Source organism: Enoplosus armatus, chromosome 1 (assembly GCF_043641665.1).
Source record: "Enoplosus armatus isolate fEnoArm2 chromosome 1, fEnoArm2.hap1, whole genome shotgun sequence".
In the NCBI taxonomy this organism is placed as follows: Eukaryota; Metazoa; Chordata; class Actinopteri; order Centrarchiformes; family Enoplosidae; genus Enoplosus; species Enoplosus armatus.
This window is the reverse complement of record NC_092180.1, coordinates 19,666,893-19,692,055: the sequence shown is the minus strand read 5'-3', so window position 1 is coordinate 19,692,055 and position 25,163 is coordinate 19,666,893. Positions and strand designations below refer to the sequence as shown.

Genomic DNA, 25,163 nt, shown 5'->3' with positions numbered 1-25,163 from the left:
CTACTTTCACTACTATTACAGCTACCACTGCTGCCATTAATCACAATAACATTAAAGCAATATTATATTATATATGTATATTATTGAAAATATGAAATACACATATATTAATACATAATATAGTAATATACTAAAATAAACATATGACAATGACAGCAAAGACCTGCCATGCCTTTGCAGTTCCATTTAACAGTGTTGTGCTGACATCTGGTGGACAAATGAGACCTTGGGAAAGTCAAATCACTAATTTTATTGATCTTACTAATAACTGTGGCTACTAACATAATCGCCCAGTCTTTTCCATAAGCAAAAGGTCCCACAAATCCATGAATTGATATGACTAGATAACCAAGTTGACTAATAATACAAATATCTCACACTACCCTTCCACTACAGTGATGAATATGAGTTTGGTGAAGTTCATAATGTTACATTTTTGTTTAAGCCATCAGAAATAGTCAACTACAGTCTGTAATCCAAATTAGTTGTGATTTAAATCCAAACAAACTGCTTGCCCCACTGCTAAACATAAATTTGAACCTGGTATTATTCTGACATTGACAGTTTACATAGGTTGGAATTAAATAGTCCTGTATTTCAAATTTATATGGTGAAAAATAATGGATTGACTATACCAAAGACATACAAGTCTCTTCTTTGCAGCATTTGAGATGTTCAGGCTGAGGATCTGTGACCTCATTGTACCTCTGAAAGTTCTCTTATGTTGATCCGAAATCTCACTGAATTAGGTGCCATCAGATGCAGTTGCAGTGCACTGACCTTTCCAGTCAAAAGCAAATACATCTCAAAATATTTCATACTCACATATCACTAGCCAGACAGTATTGTGAGTTTATACCCTATGATTCTATGACCCTAGAATACACACAGTTTCACAAAAATAACTTTGCTAAAGATCAGGAAGTCACAGTAAAGAGATTTGCTTTAATCACAATTTGTTTATTTCCCATGACCACTTTATGCTCAACAAGACTGATACATTTCATAACCACCAGCTGACACAATGCAGCACTGTTCCAGTAAAGTTATTAAATAATGTGGTGAGCGCCAAACAGCGCTGATGTTTGGCTCTGACCCACAAAACCAGGCAGGACGTGTTTCACGACAAGCAGCAGAGGTTTGACCTCGTTGTCAGTTCTGTCCTGTCTCATTGAGTTTTCTCAGGAGGAACTACTTCCAACAGCAGCTGGAGATGCATGGTGATTGGCCCTGCAGAGGAATGGAGGTCAAAGGTCACATCAACACCATTCAAGTGGGTTCACCATGAGGTCAGCACAACATGACACTGTCTTCATTAATGTATTTTCTGGGCACATTACTTCCCATTTTATTGCATACTGATGGAAGAATCAATAGAAATATTTCAATAACTTCAACTTTGAGAGAAACTCGGCTCCTGAATTTCAGTAAAAATTAAGAGAAAATGTACTCATGAGTTTGCGTGCCCAGTTGACCTTCCGGTGGATGAAAGGGTAGTAGAGGAGAAGTCCACTGAAGATGAAGACAGTACAGTAGAGGTACTCCAAGTCTGGCTTATCAATGATGGGAGCCAGGACTAAGTAGCAGGACACCAGGACCATTAGGACTGGTATGACAATCGGTACCTTCGAGAATCACACAATGATACAAGGTCCACTGTTTAGTATTTACTTGTACTTCTGCCATGTGATCACAGTCCCAACTGAATTCCGTTTAAAAATATGCAATATTATAGTCAGATAGTTGCAGGGTTGCATTATGTGGAGGTATATTTCCCTCAGAACAAAAATATTCAATATTCAGTTGTATTTCATATACAACCAATAAAAATTAAAGTGAAAAATATTACTTCTGCATAGGGGTGAGACCAAAAAAGACAAAAATGTTTGCAAAAGCTTGGTTAAACCTTCAAAAATTAGGCCTATATGGGGGTTTCTTTATTTACTTCAGTAAATATTTTATTCATTGTCTCGCTACCTAATCAGTTAATAACACTTTCTCCAAAACATGACACTAGACTGTCATCTTTGCTTTAGTTTGAATGTGTGTAAAGATACGGATTGCAGTTTCGAGTTTACAAAGCATCAGAATGCATAAAACTGTGTCAAAACACTATGAAAGAGGTTGCCTCAAAAAAGACAATTGAAAACTCAGTAAGCCTTACCTTTACTGGTCTATGGAGCTCTTTCCTGGTGAAACGCATGACTATGAGAGCCAGCGCTGTCAGACCATAAAACGTCCACTGAGCAAAACTGAAGTAGTTAATGAGGGTATTGATATCTGCTGGGATAATGTAGAAAAAAGCCAAAACACCCTAAAACAGAGAGAAACCACAAATATCTTGTTTACTTAAAAGGAAACAACACGGTGGATAGATTATTTATCTGAACTTATAACACAGAGCGAACGACCATGTCAAGTTTAAATGTTAAAAAAGTCAGATGATCATGCAAGGCCAAATTGAAATGCATACAAGAAAACTTATTAAATATGCAGGACTCACATTGAATATGAGAGCAGGGGATGGAGTGTAGCGCTTCAAACTAATATAGGATAAGATTTTCACCATGTGACCCTCTCTACCAGATACGTAGGCCAGTCTGTGAAAAGGGGAAGATAGAAATATGTTTTTTGTTGTTGAGTATTCTTGTTGTACTGTACTTTCTTGAGTTTCTCTCTGTCTCTCTCTTTCCTCTTGTCTGTCAAAGTCTTTACGCCTCTAATGCACATCAGCATTCTCACTTTTTACTTTCAAACTTGGTTTGTTTGTGCAAAATATGCACACCACACAGTTTTGCACATACAGGCAGAAAAATGTATTCTTCAGCTTCTGTATTTCATATATAATGTGACAGTTGCCTCTTTACCTGCCAGCAGTGAAGCAGCTTCCGTTGGCAGAGCCGAATGTAGAGAAAACAACAAAGAAAGGAACGATCCAAGACATAGGGTAAAGGACTCTGTCTCCAAAAGTCTAAGGAGGTACAAACAAATCCTTCAGAAAAGACAGGGAGCAGAGTAAATTAATACTGAGCTGTATCTGAGGTTTAATCTAAAATTCTCTGCAATAAACAAAAAATGTACACATACTGTATACATGTGTGAAAAAAAGGACTCATTACTGTATATTCTTTTATAACACCACACTGACATTGTCATTACCAACTTATTTCATAATGCCATGGCTCTCAACTTCTCTATAACCATGGCAACTTTCTATGCTTCTTACCACGGCAACAGCTGGAGACAGCAGCAGTTCAGTGGCGGTCATAACAGTGAAGTAAGCAACGTTGACCAACACATAGCACACAGATACCAAAGGGATCCCAATGAGAATGGCCAGAGGCAAGTTCCTGAGATGAATTGACAAATAATCACACTGTATATTCGACACATTTGAACAGAATCTAAGCTCTGCGTCATATATCTGACACAAATTATCTGTTTGAAGACTTGAAAAGCATGCCCTCTTGTTTGTCCAATGTACCTGTGTGAACTCAAGTGCACATTAAGGTTGTGCAGCCTACCTTGTCAGACATGCTGCTCTGACTTCCTCTGACCTCTTAAAGATGACAGTTTGTCTTACCTGAATGGGTTTTTCAGCTCTTCTGTAATGAAATTCAGTTGATTCCTAAAACATGGGAGTAAGAAAACATGTGACTTCTCTGAGCGTAGCATACTGCCATAAAATACAAATAATCTTTATTATTACAAGCTTGATCACTCTCCTCTACAGAGCGCCACACTGAAATCTGCATGGACTTGGACAGACAAGCCTAGTTTTTCCTGCAGTACTATTTTGGTATTTTATGTGGTATTTTACACTGGCTTTGCCCTCTAATTGACCTTATTGGAGGGTTATAACATGACACTGTGATCACAACATGACATAAAAATTAAAATGTATTGGTTACATGAGGTCAACTTTCCAGGTCCCCTCTGACAAGTGACTGGAAGAGAGATTGTACCCATCCAAATTGACCTTACACATTACAAAGAAAGGAACCTCAGTCAGGTAATAATGCTCTGCCCCTCACTCCTGCACCAGGAGGAGATGGAGGGGAAGCCAACCCACTCATGACTATACAATGCTCTGTAATGCACATACACCTCTCTAAACCAACACAGGCCTGTTTTGCTGTGCAGACTCAGTAAAAACAAAAAATATCCCACACTGTTCAACCAATGCATCCTTCAAGTACAACTTAAGGTGGGAAGACCGTGACTGAAGGCTGGCCAATGGAATGGTAAGATGCTGCTTGTGAATGTCCAAGTTTAGGGACATAAACCACCCATGCATGCATCTAATATGCACAAGACCTGAGGGAACAACTGGGGGAGTTTCTGCCACTCACTATGCCCCACTGCACTGCCATGTTTTTGCACTCAAACAATATGGTATCTAGTCTAAGGCATGAGGCTCAAGAATAGCTGAAAGGCTAAGTAGGGTCACAGTGCTCCTTTATATAAAGTTAGTACAGCAGGAAAAGGCTCACTGTATTGGCTGACAAAGTACACGTCAATGCATTGCTTTTTAGAGGAGGGTGGTCAATCCTACAGTATGCATCCTGCTAAAGGGCAAAGTGAAGTGAAGTATAACTGTTACCATCCATCATAAGCCCAAAGCCCATTATAAAATGCAAGTCCGATTGCTCCAATAGACGGTGATGTGCCATCAAATGCATTTGACAAAGTCTCAGTTTTTCCTGGACACAAATACACAACAATACATAATAATATTAATATAATTTATATTATTAAATGTTTCATCAAAGGACAAACATTTTTAAAGCAGAGTTGTATATTTAAGTATATTAGAGACACTGATAGTGTAAGCAGGCCCACCTTGTGCCATCATAACGATGCCAGCCCCCACTATGACAAGAATGATGAAGAGCTTGGCCGCAGTGAAGAAGTTCTGCACATAGCTTGCCAGTTTGACACTCAAACAGTTGATGGTGACGATCAAGACTGAGAAGACACAAGAAATGTAATAATATACAGAACAACATTGTTTCTCAGACATTTGAAATGGATTGCGTCTCTCAAAGAAGAGAAATAATTTATTTTCCCTTCCCCTTTGATATAGATGTGGACAATCCATCCATCCATTTTCTTCCACTGATCCAGGGATCTGGGCCAGATGAAATATGTAATCCCTCCAGTGTGTTCTGGGTCTACCCCGGGGTCTCCTACCAGTTGGACGTGCCCGGAAAACCACCTCAACTGGCTCCTTTCAACGCAAAAGAGCAACGGCTCTACTCAGAGCTACCTCTGGGTGTCTGAGCTCCTCACTATACCTCACTATACCTTCTTTTGGTCACTACCCAAAGCTCATGACCACAGAGGGTTGGAACGTAGATTGAGTGGTAAATGAAAAGCTTTGCCTTCTGACTCAGCTCCTGGTTCGGTTCAATACCCGTATTATTGCTGACGCCGCACAAAACTTCCTGTCGATCTCACACTCCATTTTACCCTCACTCGTGAACAAGACCCGGAGATACTTGAACTCCTTCACTTGAGGCAGTAACTCTTTCCCAACCCAGAGCGAGCAAATCATCTATTTCCAGGAGAGAACCATGGCCTCTGACTTGGATGTGCTGACTCTCACTCCGACTGCTTCACACTCTGCTGCAAACTGCTCCAGTGCGTGCTGGAGGTCACAGTCTGATCAAGCCAACAGAACCACATCATCTGCAACAATCCCTGTTATGTAAGTGCCAGAAGGTTTGTAGCAACGGCCCCGGTACCCCATAATCCTGCAGTACCTCCCACAGGACCCCCCAGCGGACACAATCGTAAGCCTTCACCAAGTCCACAAAACACATGTAGACAGGATGGGCTAACTCCCAAGATCCCCCCAGTAAGCCTGCAAGGGTAAAGAACTTCGCACTTATGCCACTAGCAATACCCTTAGAGGGCAAAACCTAAAGAAAATAGAACGCGGTAAGGACCAAGCCTTTGTACATGGGATGCACGCTTTACCAGGTGAGCTACCCAGCAGCCCTCTAAGCTGTGGGCCCCACTGCTTACTTTAACTGGCTGAAGAAAAAGCTTTTCTTGGGTGCTGATTGTCCGGTCTCAGTAAAACTTATATACATGGTGAGACGTAGGTGGAGCCCACGTAGTAGGCGGGCATAGACTAAAAGTCTACAATGCGCAAGCAATGGATGAACCCACTAGTGATAGCCCTGAGGGGTACGTCGATACACATAGGATGTGGAGTTATGCTCTGTAACTAACATTCACGCCTATTCATTTCAAAAGAGCAACAGCCAATGGGGTAATTGCAACACTTGACCAACCAATGGTGTAACTTCATCACTCACTCAGTAAGTCACGGACAGACTTTAGCGTCTTTAGGGCTGGCCCCTGCTTTGCTGCAGTCCAGCCAAAAACATTCATTATAACAGCTTTAAATGGCTAACTGTTTATATCACATAGATACTGTTAGGGTCAATTTGACCCAGCAGTCAAACTGGAGGTAAAAGGGTGTCAGAAATGTCAGACTATTTCTTTCTTTGCAAGTGTGAGACATATTTCACCCCAATCTCTCTCTCACACACACACACACACACACATACAAATTCCCCCATCCCCTTTTTCTCTCCCAACCTGTAAAGTGCGAGAAAGTGCAGGTGTTATGACTTTTGACGGGAACCATTTATGTTCTCACGGGAAAACTCCACCCACATTCAGTGGACACTCAGCAGGTGAGTCCTACCAACATTACACACGGTCAGTCAGAGCTTTACAAAATGAGCAGCAGAAGCAAAAAGATGACATTCCAGGAGGCTCTGGAAGCCATCTTAGATCATGACAGTGAAATAGAGGAGGGTGTGTCTGAAGATGAAGACTATCTTCAGACTATCTTTAGTAAAATTTCCCCCCGGGGATCAGTAAAGTATTTCTGATTCTGATTCTGATATCTTGAGCTCAATTCTGATTCTAATGATTCTGATTTTGAACCAGATGAGGGAATCGCTATTCCTATTCCTCCAAGCAAGACATTCATGTCAAAAAATAGGGAAATACAGTGGTCTTCATCCCCAAATATGCGTCAGGCAAAACTGTCTGCAGAAAACACAATAAAGACAGTGCCACTAGGATGGCAGTGACTCGTGTGACAGACATCAAGTCAGCTTTTGAGCTGGTCATGCCTAATTCAATTCAGAAAAACATTCTGGAAATGACCAATCTAGAAGGGAGAAGTGGAAGGAGCTGGACAAAACACATTTAGATGCGTATTTGGGGCTCCTCATCCTGGCTGGGGTCTATAAGTCGAAGGATGAATCGACAGCCAGTCTGTGGGATGCAGAGACAGGCAGGGCTATGTTTCTAAGGAACACCATTGCACTAAATATTGATAGAATAGTTAGTAATGGAGTTAGTAACTGAATATTAACAATGCTTATTAGGATTTTTTGTTTTCGGACATCTTTTGGACAATTAAACATGCACTGGGTCAAATTGACCCGGGAACATCATTGCTGTTCCTGACAAATGAACATAACAGGAGGGTTAAAGTAAAACTTACATATAGCTGCTGCTGACAGGCACTTGGTAACAACAACAGGAGGAGTACAGCCTGGGTAGAAAGGAGTGGAGGCATATTCTGCAAAGCTCAGTGTGATGATGGCGAAGGAGGTGGGCTTCAGCACCATGACAGTGGTCCAGGAGTACAGGTAGGCTACAGGGGAGCCAAAAGCCTCCATTAAATACGAATACTCTCCGCCTGATTTGGTGATCATGGTGCCAAGCTCAGCATAGCACAGAGCTCCTGTGTAGCCAAACGTACAAACACATACACAGAGACAGAGAGAAGAGGAGAGATATAAAACAAACTCATAGGGGCTTCTGGTAGAAAATACAACGAAAGTTCAGAACTTTCTCCAACCACAAAACATTGGGTTTAAACAAACAAGCAAATATAAAAACTTTAGAAACAAAATACTTGAAATAAGTCAATTTTGTAGGATAGACACTTTCTTCTTTTAAGATGATTTCAGATCCAGTGTTTTCCCTGGGATTTGTGGAAAATGTGACAAGACTTTAACAACCTGAAAACTATGGTTCAATAAAATTATGTTATGTACGACCGCTGCTGTTTGTGAAACTTGCAAACCAACCCTTTATGCTGATAAACATTAACATTTACCACCTTCACGCCCAAGACAAAGTCCTGTGTATCTAAATTCTGACAAATTTAACAGTAGTTTTAGCAAGGAGTAGCTTGGCTATGTGGAAATCCTATCAAAACCAACAGCACGACTAACATATACATATACAGTATATATACATATATATACATATATATATATATACATAAAGGGTTGGTTTGCAAGGTTTGCAAACTGACCTCAAAGATTGCAAAAGTCAATGTGCATTACATCATAAGATCTGTTGTTATTTTTATGTCCGTGTTACAGCGTGGACTCTGTTGGTTTGGACGCCGTTCTCACCCAGAGTGGATAACACGCCACAGGCAGCCCAGATGAGGAGGCAGGGTCCCACAGCTCCAGAGTACAGCAGAACACCCTTAGGAGAAATGAAGATGCCCGAGCCGATCATTGTCCCCACAATCAGACAGATGCCACTTAACAGACCAACCTGCACAAAAGAACGATGAAGAAAAAATAAATGGTTGAGGTGTTGGTGACATTTGAACTTTCTTGATTGCTGTCTTCAGTGAAATTCTAGAAATTGTTGAAAGAAAATGTTCATTTTTACATGTTCTGTGCCGTTAGATGTAAATAGTGTTTAAAACATTCTGGGATTTGCACTGTGATAAAGTATAAACTACTTCTGCTTAATTAGGTGTTAATAAGGTCAATCAAAGCTAAAAGGTAGGTGAATATCACACCAGTTACAAACTTACATTGGCCAGAAGCACAACTCAGACAGGATTTTCTTTATTCTCTGTGTAAGCGGACGATGTTACAAACAAATGTCCTAGATTTGTTTCTTATTGTTCTTATGCAGTTTATACATTTTTGAATATCTTCAACTAGATATTTGGTTTATGACCAAATATTTCCAAAACTAATGACATTCCCATCCGTCTCAGTAGTATCTTTTGCTAGACAGTATCATGGCCGCACACTAAACTAAGATGGTGAACATTACCTGCAAAATTCCATTGTGAGCATGTTGACATTAGCATTCAGTTCAAAGCACCACTGTGCATAAATCCAGCCTCACAGAGCCGCTAGCATGGCTTTCGACTCTTTTGTGTCGACACAAAAACTTAATGACCACCATGTCACCTCAATTATTTCTTTAGTAGAATGAGGGAAAATTAGGTAGTGCGAAATGTTAATTGTTTAGAAAAATTGTCATACTAATCCAAATGTATCCAGTGAAACCCTTTCAGCCTCCTAAATTCACTTTAGGGCTTAGGGGGCTTAGGGGGCCTGGACAGCACCACTGAGTGGATCATTGTGGAGTTAATATGTAGAGACGGTTGTTGTGGTACTGACTGGTACTCAGTTCCAGCCCCCATTACCGCAAAATGGTACGGATGGTGGGATCCTACGTTGTGAACATCTAATGAGACTTGTTCTCATGAACACACACATACAAAGTCAGGCAAATAGACACACATACACACACTCACATCTTTCTGAAGCACAGTAGCCCTTGCAGGCCGCTTGTCTGTAGTATGACAGTCCACGTTGTGGCCAGTGGAGCCGTTGTGTGGCTCCTTCCTCCTCCTGATGCTGCCCTCATCCATTTCAGTCTACTGGTGCATGAGAGAACACAAATGCATGCACAATTTAGTTCCAAACCAGTTACCAGTTAGTTAAGACAGGTTGCATTGGTTTACATTGCATAATTAAGTTATCTAATCTAATCTTTGTTCTTTTTATCAAAGGTCATGACACAGCCACCAGGAGTACAATTTCCACTCATCTAGCCAAACAATGACTCTCACACAAGAAAAACAATGTCTCAGTGAATATCCACCCAAAACCAAATGTATTTACATTGTTAATCCTGTTAACAATCTTACTTATCGTATTATTGTAAAAGGCACTGATCCGGATCTACTGCACAGATTCTGACTTTGAGTTTGCAAAGTGTTCCTTTAGGTTTCCAAACGATAACTATTTCACTGTGCCACAAATCTGCCCACACCAAGTGATCTCTTACAGTGCTAATTGTCAGTGGAGCAGCTCATGAAATGGTTGACAGGTTTAGTCTTTTAGAGAGAGACTTCATCCACTGAAAATCAGCTAAACGTCTTTATTCTGGTTTAGGGTGGATTTCGACTTTGCTGTGAGAGTACCACCATAAATTCCAAAACATTATGCGCCATTGTTTGTGTGGAGATTTTAAGTCAAAGCACTGCAAACTTCAGTACAAGTACCATGGGGCTATTTTTTATTTGTGTGATGTCTCAGTCAATCTGAGTAAGTGTCTGTGGTTTCTTAAAACTGAAATATGCAGACTAGTGGTGTAGTTTAAGGACAGGAGTGGTTGAAAATGTGTTTGTAAGAGTAACAGATTATTTTTGTTTATCATGCCAATGATCCACTCAAAATGTAATCATCTACTTTTCCCCCGCCATTCTGTAGTCATTCTATAAAGTCAAATGGCTTATCTGCGTATAATTTCCCCACGGGGATCAATAAAGTACTTCTGATTCTGAGTCATCTTAGTTCAGCTATATAACACCAAACACTAAGGCCTTCACAGAGCCACTCTATTAATTCTCTATATCAGTCAATAGATAGATAGATAGATAGATAGATAGATAGATAGATAGATAGATAGATAGATAGATAAATAGATAAATAGATAGATAGATAGATAGATAGATAGATAGATAGATAGATAGATAGATAGATAGATAGACTTGACCTGAGACTTGAGACAGACATTAAGAAAGAGAGAGGGGGAAAGCCCCCACTCAGTCCACATGATTGTGTTAATGCCTAACAAACATGACAACTTGGTGTCTTATTCACTAAATATAGTTAAAGACAGAATGCCTTGAATGTAATGAAAATCTTTTAATCCAATGACTTTGTTAAGGTGCTACTTGATACATGATAATAAATAAATAGAAACAGAAACATTACGACAGGTTTTTTACTTACATATGACTCGGACAAAAACCACCTCAGTGATGCTCCATGTACTTTCAATGTAGCTATTTTCAGGCCCAGGTACAGTGATATGGATTCACAAATGACAGGGAGCCAGGTTACATGAAGGAGGGCAGAAATGTCTGTTGCAAATGAAAACCTGAGGCTCCCTGCGACAGAGCACACTCCTCCAGTGGGAGGTTCCTAGATCTGATTGGACATCCTGGACAGCCCTGGACGAAAGGGAGGTGGGTGAAAGCGAAGATAGTTCAGTTTCTGAGTTATTGAAATCCGTTGATCAGGGGTCAAAGGAGTGTTTTGAACCACAGTACATTTGTATTTTTTTTAGACAATATGCATGTCATATCAACAAAATATACATTGTCTGACTGAAACAGTAATTGAGTGTAAAAATAAAGGGTGGCATTTTAACAGCTGTCATGCCAACTTACAGTACAAAGAGCATGTGATAATGCCATTACATATTTGACAACCATTTTATTATGAAGTGCCTTTTTAGACTAATCACTTCATCTGTTGCTCAGGTAACAGTACCATAAAGATGATACAAGGACACACAAAGTAAGATGTCACTGATTCAATACAAACCATTTCATCTGTTTTTTGTTTTTGTTTTTTTTGTTTAGTTTTTACACCGCCAACACTTTCAGGACAGTTTCAATTTTCAGAAAGAAAACAGAAAACTCTGAAGTACTTCCTCCTCTCTGAGCTTACCAAGCCTGACTTCCCTCACAATGCCTCTTTGATAAGGATATATGACACCCCTTTGTGTGTGTGTGTGTGTGTGTGTGTGTGTGTGTGTGTGTGTGTGTGTGTGTGTGTTACATTCCCTTTCTACTCCGGCTCTCTCCTTCTCCTCAAAAGGCTCTCTGTGCCTGAGCAGACCTTTTTATTATCAGATTTTATTACACATGTGTCTCCACTTCAAGTCAAGTTTCTGTTTTGTTGACCCCTTGCGTATGCATGTGTGGAAGCTCCAGCTTTTATAATATCCCTTGAAATGAGAATAATTTGTCCATATGGTAGGAAAAAAAGAAAGACGTACACTGGAATTGTTTTCTATGACTGTAATGTATCTGCAAGGCATGATTTTTATTGAATTTCTTAACATTCAAAATCATAGGTAGAAATAACTTTCAAAAACTGAATATGCAGGGTGTAGTATGATATATTCTCAGTGATAAACAGAAATAAGTAGAAGGTTTGCACAGTATGCTATTTATTTACACTATTTCAATTTCTTCATTTAGGCACTTAATCCCACAGATGACATCCCCAACAAAATGACACAGGACACACACGAATAGTCAAATGACAACAATTTTGAAGTTTTACTGTCTAATCCACAACTGGTTTGTAACTCTGACTTCCTCCGGTCGCTGCAGCTCTTGAGGTACTTGCTGAAATACAAAGGACATGTTTTTATGAAGCTTGTAAGAGAATTTGTTGCAGTTGCCGCAGACAGACAGCCTCGCCTGCTCGTGGTAATCTGCTAACACAAGAATACATATGAACTCAGTAACCCTGAGAACAAGACCTTCTAACCAATAACAGAGTGCAAGTTTCAGGCTCACTCAGTGAGGCTTAGGATCTGACTAAGTGCATTTACAGCAACAAATTCAGTCTCTGTGAGCCTGTGTACTTTCAGTGCTACATATCAACTAACTGAGGAAGAAAGTATTCCCCAGACAGAGCTGAGACTGTGTACACTGTGTAGAAAACGTAGTCAGATCATTTTAACATAGAGACAATTTGCCATCATTGAAATGTCAAACTCACATGAAGCTGAACTGCCAAAAAGCAGAACGATTTAGAGTTAAATCTTTGAAATTGTTACAGCAGCAGAGTTTGGAGTGGATTGAACTATGCAAAATGACAAAAATTTTAATGATTTAAACATCATGTTGAAGCCAGAGTAAGTCAAAGACCTTTACCCAATACCTTTTTAATAATTGTGTTTTCCAATATGAACATGCCTTTCTCAGTATGAAAAGTTGGAATTAAAAACAATATTGTGAAAGTGAATACAAGAAAGCTCATTATAAAAGAGTCTGGAAGGGAGGCTGAGGCCTCCCTCTTACTTCTTCAGTGAAATGAATGATGTATCTTCCAATATCAACGGGATGTGTGTATGTGGAAAGGTTAAAGAAGTAAAGGCAGGTGGTGAATGTTTTGAGATGATGTAACACACAAAGGATAAGAGAAGATATATGTTCTTAAGCCAAGAAAATGACCCAGTAAGGAAAGGTCATGACAATTTGGGTGACATCATGTGCATCCAGTTCTTTGTCTACAGCTAATGTGCGTCATCTCAAAGTACTATAAGTACCGACTGGAGACTGCCTCTAATAAGTCAGTGTCTGTGTAATGCTGACTCATTGCTTGCGAGCAATTAAAGGTGTTTGTAAGGATTCAAATATTGTGTCATATTTGATTACTAAACTGATATTTCAGTTTCCAGTTTTTTTTAGTGTTAGGTTCACACCAATGTAAAAACATCTCCCAGTAGATTGTAGAACAATTATTACATCAAAAGCAATGCAGTGAGGAAATAGGTTTTATTTTGATATAAAGTAGCACAAATATGCTGTTAAATGTAATGTTTTTTTAATTGTACTTACTTAATTGTACTGTTAATGAACCATAATAGAAAATGAAACATCAGGTTTACAGTTTATCCAAATAGAGCAGTATCATAACGTAGCATAGTTGGTGGGTTGTGTGGACAGTTATATTCAATTACATCCAGTACTTTGCAAAAGAAATATAAGGAGAGAAATGTTATTGATCAATGTCAGTCACGTCCCTGTTAAATGAATAGATGTTGGGATATCTGGGCTTCCTGATTAATCCAACATGTTTTGCAAAACACAGTAATGATTAGATTTTGAATATTTTGAGGGCAGCACACAGTGAAAGAAGAATTAAAGAAATTGTCTGTAAGGGGCACCTGTCTCTCTGCAGATAGGTCATTCAGCCTGCAGGGGGCGATAGCAGCTCGTGGCTCATGTGCGCGTGTCTGTCCCGAATTACGTCACTTCCATCAAAACAAAAGTCGCGAGACAGCCGGCTGTGCTGAGCAACTAGGTGACTGTAACTTTCAGAAGCATTGAGTGAGAATTAAGAAAACACGCTGCTGTTTTTAGGATGAACACCGCTCTGAAGCACTGGAAGGAGGCGGCCACTCTTATTTTAGCCGCAGGCCGGAGGCTCGGCGCGGACACTTTATCGTCAAGGACACCGCAGACGTCGTCACACCTGCCGCACAAGTCCAGCTTTGATTACGACGTTTTACTGCTCAAGCGAAGCAGTAAAAGTGGGTTCATGCCCAATGCTTATGTGTTTCCGGGCGGCATGGTGGACTCCTCGGACTTCTCCAGTGAATGGCTGGACATTTTCAAATCTTTCAGGAACTCGCCTAATTTTGGTTTAAGAAGTGTCAAACAGCCCATGGAGACTAGACCTCCAATCTTCGCCACAGACCGACTGAAACTGGGCTCTCCCATCCCGGGGGAGGTCGCCTTCCGCATCTGCGCCTTGAGGGAGACGTTTGAGGAGTCTGGTGTGCTCCTGGTTGTGTCTAAACTAGAGGAGAATCGTTTGTTAAACACTATAGAGGAAATGTGCTTCACTGATCAGGCGCTACATTACAAAGTACACGAGCTGTGCAGCAGTGAACTCGCCAAGTGGAGGGCTCTGGTGAACCAAAACCCCTCCAACTTCATCAGGATGTGCAGAGAGTTGGAGGTGTTGCCCAACATCTGGGCTTTACATGAGTGGGGCAACTGGTTGACTCCCGCCGGCCGATACGGTGTGACGAGGTTTGACACAGTGTTCTTCATCTGCTGCCTGCAGGAGATCCCACACACACTCCAAGATGAAAAGGAAATAGTGCGATTTCAGGTGATACATAGCCTAAATCAGTCAATCAATTTATTGATTCAGGAAATGTTAACCAAAGTGCTCTACAGGGAAATAAAAATTTTAATTCCAAAGAATGAAATAAATGGCTAAGTAAGTGTGCAGACAAAAAAAGATGCAGTCATTACAGCTGCAACAATGTATTGATTAATCAGTGACTGAAAATGAATCACAAGTATTCTGATTCATTTGTTAGCCTCTCCGTCGTGTGGACTTTCTGCTCTCTGGCTGTCTTGTGTGACAGTAAACTGAATATCAGAGCGAGATCGATAAATTGGCCGAGCAGATGTAAAGGCCAATATTATCTTATTTCAGATATGTCAAGAAATTGCAGTGCAGAAATGCCACAACAGGTATGAGGTTATTTAGAAACAGTGTCTCCATTACATGGTTTGTCCACTAAAGAGCACTGACAGGTTTGTTTTTACTATACTATAAAACATATTATTCAGTATGCAAGCAAAGTGTTGTTGCTGAAGTTTACCAGCTGTCAAGTGCAAATGAAATGAAAACTGATAACATCAGTTTCCCGAATTACTCAATCTTGCTTCATGATTATTAAACTATGATAAATTGTAATATAATGACATGACAGGTGTGGCACATTAAATGCCGTGCCCCTCTAATAGCCACGAGATCTTGGCTCCATAATAACTCAAGACTGTAGTTGGCCAGGTTAAATTTTGGCCTAAAGGAAACGTTACTTGACAGGATGTTTGAGTATTTCCAACACTTGGATGGGCATGAAACTGTCCTTTCTCAATCATTAATATTGACAGTAAGAAACTGCTTTAAAAAATGGTTCATTAACTATAAAAGCAGAGGTATAAGACTGTACATAACTTAAATCACCAATAAGTGCCAAAGAGCACAGTGGTTTTCACTTTGGGTCAGTCACACAAATATTGTGCAGTGTTTCTTTTTAGAACAGTGGCTCTGGCTGGTGTCTTCTGCATAGCAACAGCTGATCAAGTTTATGGCTACTGCAGTATTTAGTGCCATTTCATTTACCAAAGTAAAAGAAAGATGACACACTTGTACAGCTGTTAAACACCCCTCTCTGTGTCTTTCAGTGGTCCTCCCCCTCAGAGGTCCTGCAGAGCTACCAGGAACGGGAGTTGTGGATCGCCCCCCCACAGCTCTATGAGCTCAGCCGCATGTGCCGCTTCCCTTTGCTGAATGACCTCCACAACTTCTCCGGCCAGCGAGCCACAGAGGGCTGCGAACAGTGGCTGCCTGTTGTTTTCTCAAAAGATGACCGCTACATGTCGCTGCTGCCAGGTGCTGATTGTCTACCTCATCTAATCCACATCCCAACGAGCACTGAAGCATGCCAAGTTGATGTTTGGCTGCTCTAAATTGTATATTGTATATAATATTATATTGATCGTATGGCTACACTAAATTATGTATTTAGTGCAGCTTTATGATAGGATGAATTAATGTGAAATGATATTCTATATATTTGTTATTGTCAACAAGCCAACAATGAATTGAACCTACAAACAAGAATTGTCTGTGTAATCAAAGCCTGATAGAGCTTATTATTCACTGGGTGACAACATGGTCCTTCAATACATGTGGGCACTGTAGTTTATTTTGTGGGCACTGTAGTTTATTTTGAGTCAGTCCCACATACTCCATCCTAATGCCGTAAATGCTCACTATCACACCCAGTCAGCTGCTGAAAGTAGTCCACAACAAATGCATTATTTATTCCTGTTCTAGTAATGTTTGCTAAAACCAACCGTGCCCAGTACCACAGTAAAGATTTATATCTGGAGTACGAAGGAATGGGCTTCAGGCTGAGAGTCACAGACAGGGTGAGGAAGTTGGAAAGTATTATAGTATAGTGTTTTTGGTCTTTTCATGGGATTGAATGCTCATGATTGATTAACCATTTGTTTCTCTCCACTCTTTCCAGGTGACAAACTTTACCCGTTGGATGCTTCAGGAGAGGCTAAGGTGGATACGAGCACAGACACTCAGGATGATTCTGGACTGCACCGTATTGTGATCTTAGATCCATACAATACAACTCTACAGGTCACCATCACGCCCAAGTACAATCATCTGCTCCCCGTTGTAGGTGAAGTCCCCCCATATGACTCAAAAAGTCAGCCTTGACTTTGACCCTTCATGCTGTACTTGTCATTGCCATCAGATCAAGAGAGATCTATGACTTTTTTTTAAGTAACATATTTATAATTGACAAATCTGAAGTGATTGCTAATGGCCTTATTGTACAGAGGATTTCAAGGTTCACAATCATTTCTATTTTCAGCACAGGTAAAGTGAGGAGAAGAGGATCATCAGACTTGAAGTGGTTCAGGCAGAATTAAGCTGCTGGGTTTAGTTTGATTAATGGAGCCCATTCCTTATAAAATAGATATAAAACAAATATAAACATTAAATCTGACTTTGTTGTAATTGTTTATTGTACCCTGAATTTCTAGGGACCCCCCTGGACCACTCCTGTGGTGAGATATGAAGAATATCTTAAGGAAAGGACCTTTTTACATTTTAGTTTGCTCCTAACTATAAAGAATAATATGAACCATTTTATATTGACCAAATTTAGCTTGTAACCATAGTAACAGACTGACTACTAAATATATCAAAGGGATTTATAGACTACACCTGCAGCTAATAGGTGATGTGTGCATTTGTGGGTGGGTGGGTGGGTGGGTGTGTATTATGGTGGTCCCTCCCAGTAGGAGTGCATATGTCAGTGGTGGAGGCACTGCAGGACTTCCACCCTTTCTCCTTTGGGTGTCTTCCCTGCTCACAGTGGTGTCCTTCATGGCAAATTGATAACTCATAAGAAATAATCTCTGTCATGGGTTGTAGTCAGTGTCTGCCATTTAAAAATCCATTTATTATTAAACGGATCAATTTGTTCATTATTAATTTGATCTTTTTACTGATGCTGTTTCAAACTGCTTTCAGGTGATTTGTGCTTATGATGGTTTGTGATGCACATAGTGAAAACAAGTCTAATAATAAGTCTAATGGGTGCTTGACAAATGTTCACATCTACTGTATGTTCACAATGCATGCTCTTAAAGGGCAATTAATATAAAGTAACTGTGTAGATGGAGCTATAATATCTACACAACCATCACTCTGGCCTGATATAGATCGATAGCGCTCATAATGAAGCTTCTTTCTTTTAATTTCTCTGCCTTTTTTATACAATATAAGCAGTATAATGCACTGGAAACATGTCAGTGTTGATCAACATAATGTTTTACTGTAAGTGTTATAAAAAAAAAAGCATAATACGTTTTCAAAACAAACTAAATATAGAATATATATTTAAGGAGCACAATTTCTGGCCATAATTTCTTATGTTTTTGGCACAGAGTCACCAAGTGCACTTTAGACGTGACAGACCAGTCAGCTGCTGAGATGAGCAGAAAGAGGCTGAATCAGGGAGAGCGTTGAATTAACGGCATCAAAAAGATATAGATATATATATGCAGAAAGAAGGAAGAGAGGGAAAGATCTTTATATAGAGTGGGAAGAGTGATTTAAATCTATTGATTTTGAATTTGTCTCTCTCCACATCAAAGTCACTTAAGGAAATGTACCCTAAAGACACTGACTCTGACCTGATTGAAGCACTTCCTTCTCACACATTAGGACAGGCCAGCACAGCTCAATCTGATTTTCATCTTTTTGACACATTTCGTCTGTCAGCGTGGGGGAGGATGCTGAGGTTTTGTCCCCTGTTCAGCGCTGCCCTCCTCTGTCCTCACGCTGCATCTCCTCCTGCCTCAGAGTGCTTTGAGTGTGTGTGTGTGTGTGTGTAGGATGGTGGTGGCAGAAAGGGAGGGGCTGAGTTGAAATAACATTGCTCAGCCTTCTGTGCCGTTTGTGGTGGATAGTCAGTTGAGGGTTTCTATGGCAACCCACAGCCTTGGAAACCCATCATCTTCATCCAGATGAGGTGACGATGCAGTGGTCTGTCTCTGCCAAGTGTGTAGCTCGCCTCTCTGTGAACCAGTCTGCTTAGTTTATTTGTTTCCAAGCAACGGAGTGAAGCACATAGATGGCACCGTCATGCATGAGTTCAAATGAAAACTCCTCCAAACATCTATCGAGAATGTCGATTTACTCACCTGTAATATAGTCATTTTTTTACCTAATGAAGCACATGCGCTTAAAACTTTGATGCTGTGGCTATTTTGAGAAGCAGCTTACATAACAGAGATTGCAGCTAAATCATTTCAGCATGCCTAAAACAGTCTCAAAGTTGCATCAAAGTAGACTTTTCCTCCTACTCTTGAAACGTGAGGCACACATTTTAAAGTGCAGCGCTTCAGGAGGCTTTATCTTCTCCGCTATTTAAACCCCCTCCCTTTCTTCCCCATGTTTAATTAATCGCCTTTTATATTTTTGGATCTGCGGATGACAATATAAGTCTGTCGTGAATTTTCGGGAGGTTCATGACTCACTGTTAGCAGAGCTTAGTGCTCTCTGTGAAATGACATCGAGGATAAACAAGATGTCAGAAAGCCCACTGTGAATCGGGTGTGAGTGTAGCATGCCACTGATTTTCATGCATCACAGTTCTGCCTAAAAGTGCTCGGTGCTTTTAGGAATAGAGCTATTCTTTTTTTTTTTTTTACAATGTTCTATTAATGTTTCTCCACAGGTTTCCAACATCGAGACGCTGAGAAGACACAGACAGCCTGGAATAAGATATACACAGTGGGAAAACAGGAAGAGGCATTAGTAGTAACATGTAATGTCCCAAATTATTTGCTATCTTAATCTGCACCTTGAATATTTTACACTCACAAAGTGTTTTTAATATAATAAGAATGCTGCATGCAACCCGTTACTCCCACAAGGAGTCAGGCGTCTGCTTAGAAGAGGAGGGTAGCTGTAATTACATTTGATCCTTTGAGATTATTACATACTTCATCTTCGTCTATTAACCGTATACAATTATGGAAGAAGCTCCTCAAGAATGGGGGAGGTGATGATCACTATGGTCCATTTAGAGCTTGTTAGATGTGCAAATGTTGATTTTCGAGCAATTACAACAGACTTTTCATTAGAACTCACACTGGAGCAATAACTCAGCAAATGCATTTTGTAAAATGATGATGACAACTAAGAACTGCTGATGTTTTCCAGCAGCTGTGATAATAGATGTGGATTTATTCATCCTGAAAGCACCAAGTGACAAGCCAGATGATGAGTCAGTAACAAAGGAGAGACACAGAATGCTTACTGTAGCATCTCAGCATTGATCATTTTCACTTCTCTTTAATAGTTGTTTAATAGCACTTTACACCCTTTTGATGTACTGCCTATACCTTTAAATCTGACCTTCACATTTTTACCTGAAAAGATTTCCATACAGTATCTTCTCTATCTATATCTGCGTTTTAATCCCCCCCTGCCAAAGACCCTGTGAACAGTGATGCAGTCTGGGGTTTCCTACATAAATTCCCTCACAATAATGTACCACAAGCTTTATAATTTTCTATAAAAATGGAGACTGTAATAGTTTCATTTATTTAACTTTGGATTAATCATTTCAATTCCAGTTTTTGATAAAAAATCAAAATAATAATACAGTTTTGAGGAAGAAATCAAGTGTTGAGCTTTGAACATCCACAAATATTTTGACTCAATATTTTAAATATTTAGATTGTTTTCCCCTGTAATGTATGTGTGAGCTTTACTGTCCCATTACGGTGAAAATAAGTTACAAACGGTCCTCAAAATTGTCATCAGGTGAAAGGAAGGTAGGAGTGAAGTAAAATGAAACGGAGTGAATCTGACCAAAAAATGATCTGCCACGGAAAGTGCATCTTTTCAGTTAAACCTCTCTAGAACCCTAATACAGCAAGGGGAATGTGATCTTCCATAGCAGAGCATTATATCATGTCCTGTTCTTGTTAGTTATTTCATAAAAACTGTTGTGCAAACTAACATTAGCCCAGCCTTTTGGTCTTAGAGTCATAGAATCTGATTAAGATGTCTGACTTGAAACTGGACCAGGACAACCGCCCCCCCCCCCCCCCCCCCCCCCGCTCTGACAGCCCTCAGCTTTAAGTTCACCAATACCATTCCAGGAATACCTTCAAAGACTCTTACAACTAAAACCATTAGGGAGCTAAAGCATCTCTGCTCGTCTCCTCTCCATTTTCAAACGAGCACTATTTAAAACCCCAAGGAGGTTACATCTAAGATAATAATCCTCTGCTTAAAATACCTCTGTGTACATCTGATGTACTGTTTCCATCTCAAGCTCCCACAATAGAAATTCAATTCATAGAAATTCATGGCCCTTGTGCAAAAACTGCATTGGCATTGCTTGTAAAACACCTGGGAGCTAGCAAGTTTGCAAGTGTGTTTCAAAATTTTATTATAATAAATATACTTATGTATGTACATTATCTGACACAGCAGTCTGTATATACAAACCCTCATTTCACATGTTGCAATGTATACATTCAACACTGTTTTGCAAGAAAAAAACCCTGAAAAGGAATATGAGCAGGCTTACAGTGAATGGGTGCATTATTAAAAGACTGTGGACTGTCTCTCAAGTCCCAAGGCTCTCATGAAGCACATTGTGATTTAATGCAATGAAGTAAGATGCAGGCCTACTACAATCTGGCTATACAGATTTGATGAGAGTATTCAAACTGTGCTAACAGGAGTGTAGTAACAGTGCAGGTGTGATCCCATCCAGCCTGTGTGATGTGGAGAGTTGAACTGTAACAGTGGCTCTAACATGGCCATACCTCTCTGACTGCTCGCTGCTGGAGCACATCTGACTTTTGCTGGATTGAATTCATAAATTGAAAGCATCAATCAGCAGAACATCAAGGGGAATACTTAACAGTAGGCTACATTTACGCTTGAGCTTTTCCACTAATCCATTTGGATTACGTGTTGTTTGTATCATCCTGATGGCCAGACACTGTCACGTAATTTCATGACTTTTTTTTTTTTCCCTCTTCCAAAAATACACGACCCCTTGGCCCCTCAAAATACTTAACCTCAAATTGTGCCCGACGTCCATTCTCTCCAAATGTCACACACTGGCCTATAAACTATTGTTCTACTTTTTTTTTATCTAGTGCAACTCCTCACCTCCACCGAATACATTCACAAATCCCAGAAAGATTAATAACTTCATGTGTCCCCTCAAAGCCCACCAGAAAAACCTCTTTCTTTCTCTTGAGGCTCTGAAGCCACGGTGGCGCGCGCCCGTGGGGCAGCCGCTCAGGGTGTCCATCGGGGGAGGGGGGGCTGTTGGTTAGTTCAGGACATATTGATGACCAAATATCCGAGAACCACAGCGACTGTAACGATAACAAAGAATACGAGCACGGCGCAGATGGACGCGAAGCCAGGATCCCTGCTGCCTCCTCCTTCCTCTTCTTTGGGCTCCTCTTCGCAGATGGAGATGACACCCACGGAGGAATTTCCCACACTCATGTTGGACTTGAGCTCCGCGCCAGCCTCCTGCTTCGCCTCCACGGCCCACGGCGCCACTTGCACCTTCATCTCCATCTCCTCCATCATCTGGCTCATCTGGGAGATCTCGGACTGCAGGTCCCGGAGGTCCGCCGTGTCGATGTTGCTGTCCGCCTCGTACTTCATGTTCTGCACGCTCATGGCGCGGGCCGCCACGGTGGTGGTGCTGCCGGTCATCCCCGTCTGGATGAGGTGTCTCGTCGGCACCTTGAGGGGGAAATCCTGCCCTATCTCCAGGGACCTTTTCATGTCCACCTCCAGGAGCTCCATGCTGCTGGAGAACAGCACCCATAGGCGCTCGTACTCGGCCCGGTCCTCTTTGCTGATGGTCTTGTCTTTGAGCAGGGAGGTCAGTTTAGTCCTGTTGGCCACGGCCAGCTCCTGGGCCTTTTTGCGGGTCCTCTTCAGCTCCTCTCGCAGGTTCTGCGAGTCCGAGGTGCTTCCCAGGGCGATTACCAGATGCCTGTAGCAGGCGGTCACTTTGTTCAAAGCGTCCAGCATTGTTTTGCACTCCTCTTTCCCCATGGTCGATTAAACAGATGATGTATCTCCTCGCCAAAAAATATGAAATATCAAAGAAAAGAAGCTTGGAGAGATCTGTCAGAGACGGTGCAGCTGCCACTGTCCTTAGTTTAGTTTCCACAGGAGCACACCCTCAGCTCTACAAATCCCCTCAGCGCACTAGTCAGAGCAAATTCCTCTCTATCCATGCTCCTTCCTGTCTGCAGGCAGGCACAGAGAGCGGCTTAGAAATTAATGCGTCCGTAAATGGCTTTAGGGCTACCTTTGCGCTTCCCCACTCGAGATCAAACAGCGCCGGAGCACCTCTCCTGCAAGACGGATGCTGAATGAACGTGAAACAATCCAATCTCCGTGTTGTTGTGTTTTTATGAGATTGAGATCCAGATCCAGCTACAGGTGTCACACCATCCGCCTGTAACTGCTGTTCTGGAGAGAACAATTTTCAAAGATGATGCGCAGCCGGAGGGAAAAATGAGAGCTTCACTGAGAGTTAAAAAGAGAAAAAGGCTTCAAAGCGTCCATACCAGGGAGCCAAACGCGCCATTGTGTTTTGGCTTGTTTACCTGTATGGGGAAGCCGTCCACTTCTGAACCCAATCGATGATGTTTAAATACCAGTAAGCGCCTTCTGCGGTCACATGTGCGCACTAAACAGAGCCATGCAGGCAGGGAAACAAAGCAGCTCCGCTCCCATTGGTTTGGTCACACAGGCATCTGGCTCAAGTGCATCCTGCCATTGGCTGCTCTGTCCCTAACGTGGGCAGGGCTCTGATATGTATCAGCGGGAGGATGTCAAATCACAAAAGCCCTAACCTATCCGCCACTATCTGCCATTTGTCATCAGGATCCCTGCATATGATGTCAGCTGCATATCCGGAGACTAGTGAAGCAATGGCTGACTAACGAGATACTCAGCATGGTTTAGTTTAGCATTTGAAAACGGTAGTGTAAGAGCAAATGTGTACACACTTTTCCAAGTGACACCCATAATTTGAACCACTCTAAACCTGGTTAGTATAAAGATATATTACATTTTCAGTTATATAGAAAATGGATAGTAACTGTGTCAGATGTGTGCATAATTGGCATCCCATCTTCTCTTCCTGATAGTTGCATGCTTTGCAGTCAATTAGACACACACACCTGCTTTGCACACAGTTCATGGTGCCAGTTGTTGCACACAGTATTGGTTGGATAATGTGTTGTTTACCTGGTTGGCTCCTGCTGTGTTGAGAGAGGCAAGAGGCAGATAAGGCTGCGAGGTGTTTGCTTGGTTTGCTCTTTTTGCATTATTGAAGCGGATGGGGCCTAATGACCCGTTGACTGCAGTGTAAAGCTAATGGACTGAAGCGCAGAGGATGCCAGAGGAACTGAGGGAGAGGCTCATTGTTTGCTTTACATAAGATGACATCTGCTGTGGCATGGGGATTTATTTCTTCTATTCCATTTATTCCTAGTTTGTAAAAAAAGAATACTTTATTTTAGCTCATATTAGTTTCACTCACTCATTGCAATGTCATCATATAACATATACAACTCTGTATTTCATGATAATCTTCCTGTATGTGCCTCTGCTCTATTTGTACTGTACTGTTCGATATATTTGAACTGCTGGTAGCCATGCCAGTAACGTCTGACTAATAACAAATATCTTGGCTGAGTCAGATGTTTTGTTAAGATCTTGGCAAATGGATGTTCTTTTCCTCTGAATACGTTTCCATGGCAACCTCTCACCTCTTGGCAAGCTCTCTTCAGTCATTTTTTTTCCACTAGGTATTCAATGACTGACATGCAGTAAACTGTCAACAGTCATTCTCATTGTCTCTCGTGTCGCATGTGGAGTTACAGTTTAGCTGTCGTCAAAAGAAAGGCTCATGAACAGAAGTTGGATTGATTGTAAGAAGAACGTGAACGATTCGAGAGCTGATTCTTCTTCTTACAGTTAGGATGGCTCTTTCTCAAAATTATATGATATGAATTTCATGGATCTATCCATTTTTTAAAAATTGAAAAATCAATTTATTTCTGACCTTTGAATGTTATATAGTGCGGTGTATTTCCTGAAAACACACTCTTTTAGCTCACAAAATATCAAGTTATTTCA

At 40.9% G+C, this 25,163-nt stretch overlaps 3 protein-coding genes across 4 annotated transcripts; 1 reads left to right on the top strand and 2 right to left on the bottom strand.

The window, feature by feature from the left end:
• Positions 1 to 1,168: 1,168 nt before the first annotated feature.
• Positions 1,169 to 9,748, bottom strand: slc7a9 (solute carrier family 7 member 9). The gene is given in 12 exon segments (XM_070907009.1): positions 1,169 to 1,230; positions 1,451 to 1,625; positions 2,165 to 2,314; positions 2,504 to 2,600; positions 2,868 to 2,971; positions 3,227 to 3,350; positions 3,584 to 3,628; positions 4,604 to 4,703; positions 4,843 to 4,968; positions 7,535 to 7,777; positions 8,460 to 8,607; positions 9,614 to 9,748. Coding segments are annotated over 12 exon segments (1,509 nt in total).
• Positions 9,749 to 14,255: 4,507 nt separating this feature from the next.
• On the top strand, positions 14,256 to 17,496 carry nudt19 (nudix (nucleoside diphosphate linked moiety X)-type motif 19). 2 transcript variants are annotated; one of them, XM_070909592.1, is made up of 4 exons: positions 14,256 to 15,011; positions 16,103 to 16,310; positions 16,954 to 17,114; positions 17,314 to 17,496. In XM_070909592.1, the coding sequence occupies exons 1-4, from the start codon at positions 14,256 to 14,258 to the stop codon at positions 17,320 to 17,322; spliced, it is 1,134 nt and encodes a 377-aa protein (XP_070765693.1). In that variant the 3' UTR covers positions 17,323 to 17,496. The 2 variants fall into 2 exon arrangements, with proteins under 2 accessions (XP_070765693.1, XP_070765684.1); XM_070909583.1 differs by having other exon boundaries at positions 16,954 to 17,118; positions 17,319 to 17,496.
• Positions 17,497 to 22,322: 4,826 nt separating this feature from the next.
• Positions 22,323 to 23,063, bottom strand: LOC139289095 (regulator of G-protein signaling 9-binding protein). The gene has a single exon (XM_070910610.1). It carries the CDS (start codon positions 23,061 to 23,063, stop codon positions 22,323 to 22,325), a length of 741 nt encoding a protein of 246 aa, XP_070766711.1.
• Positions 23,064 to 25,163: the final 2,100 nt, after the last annotated feature.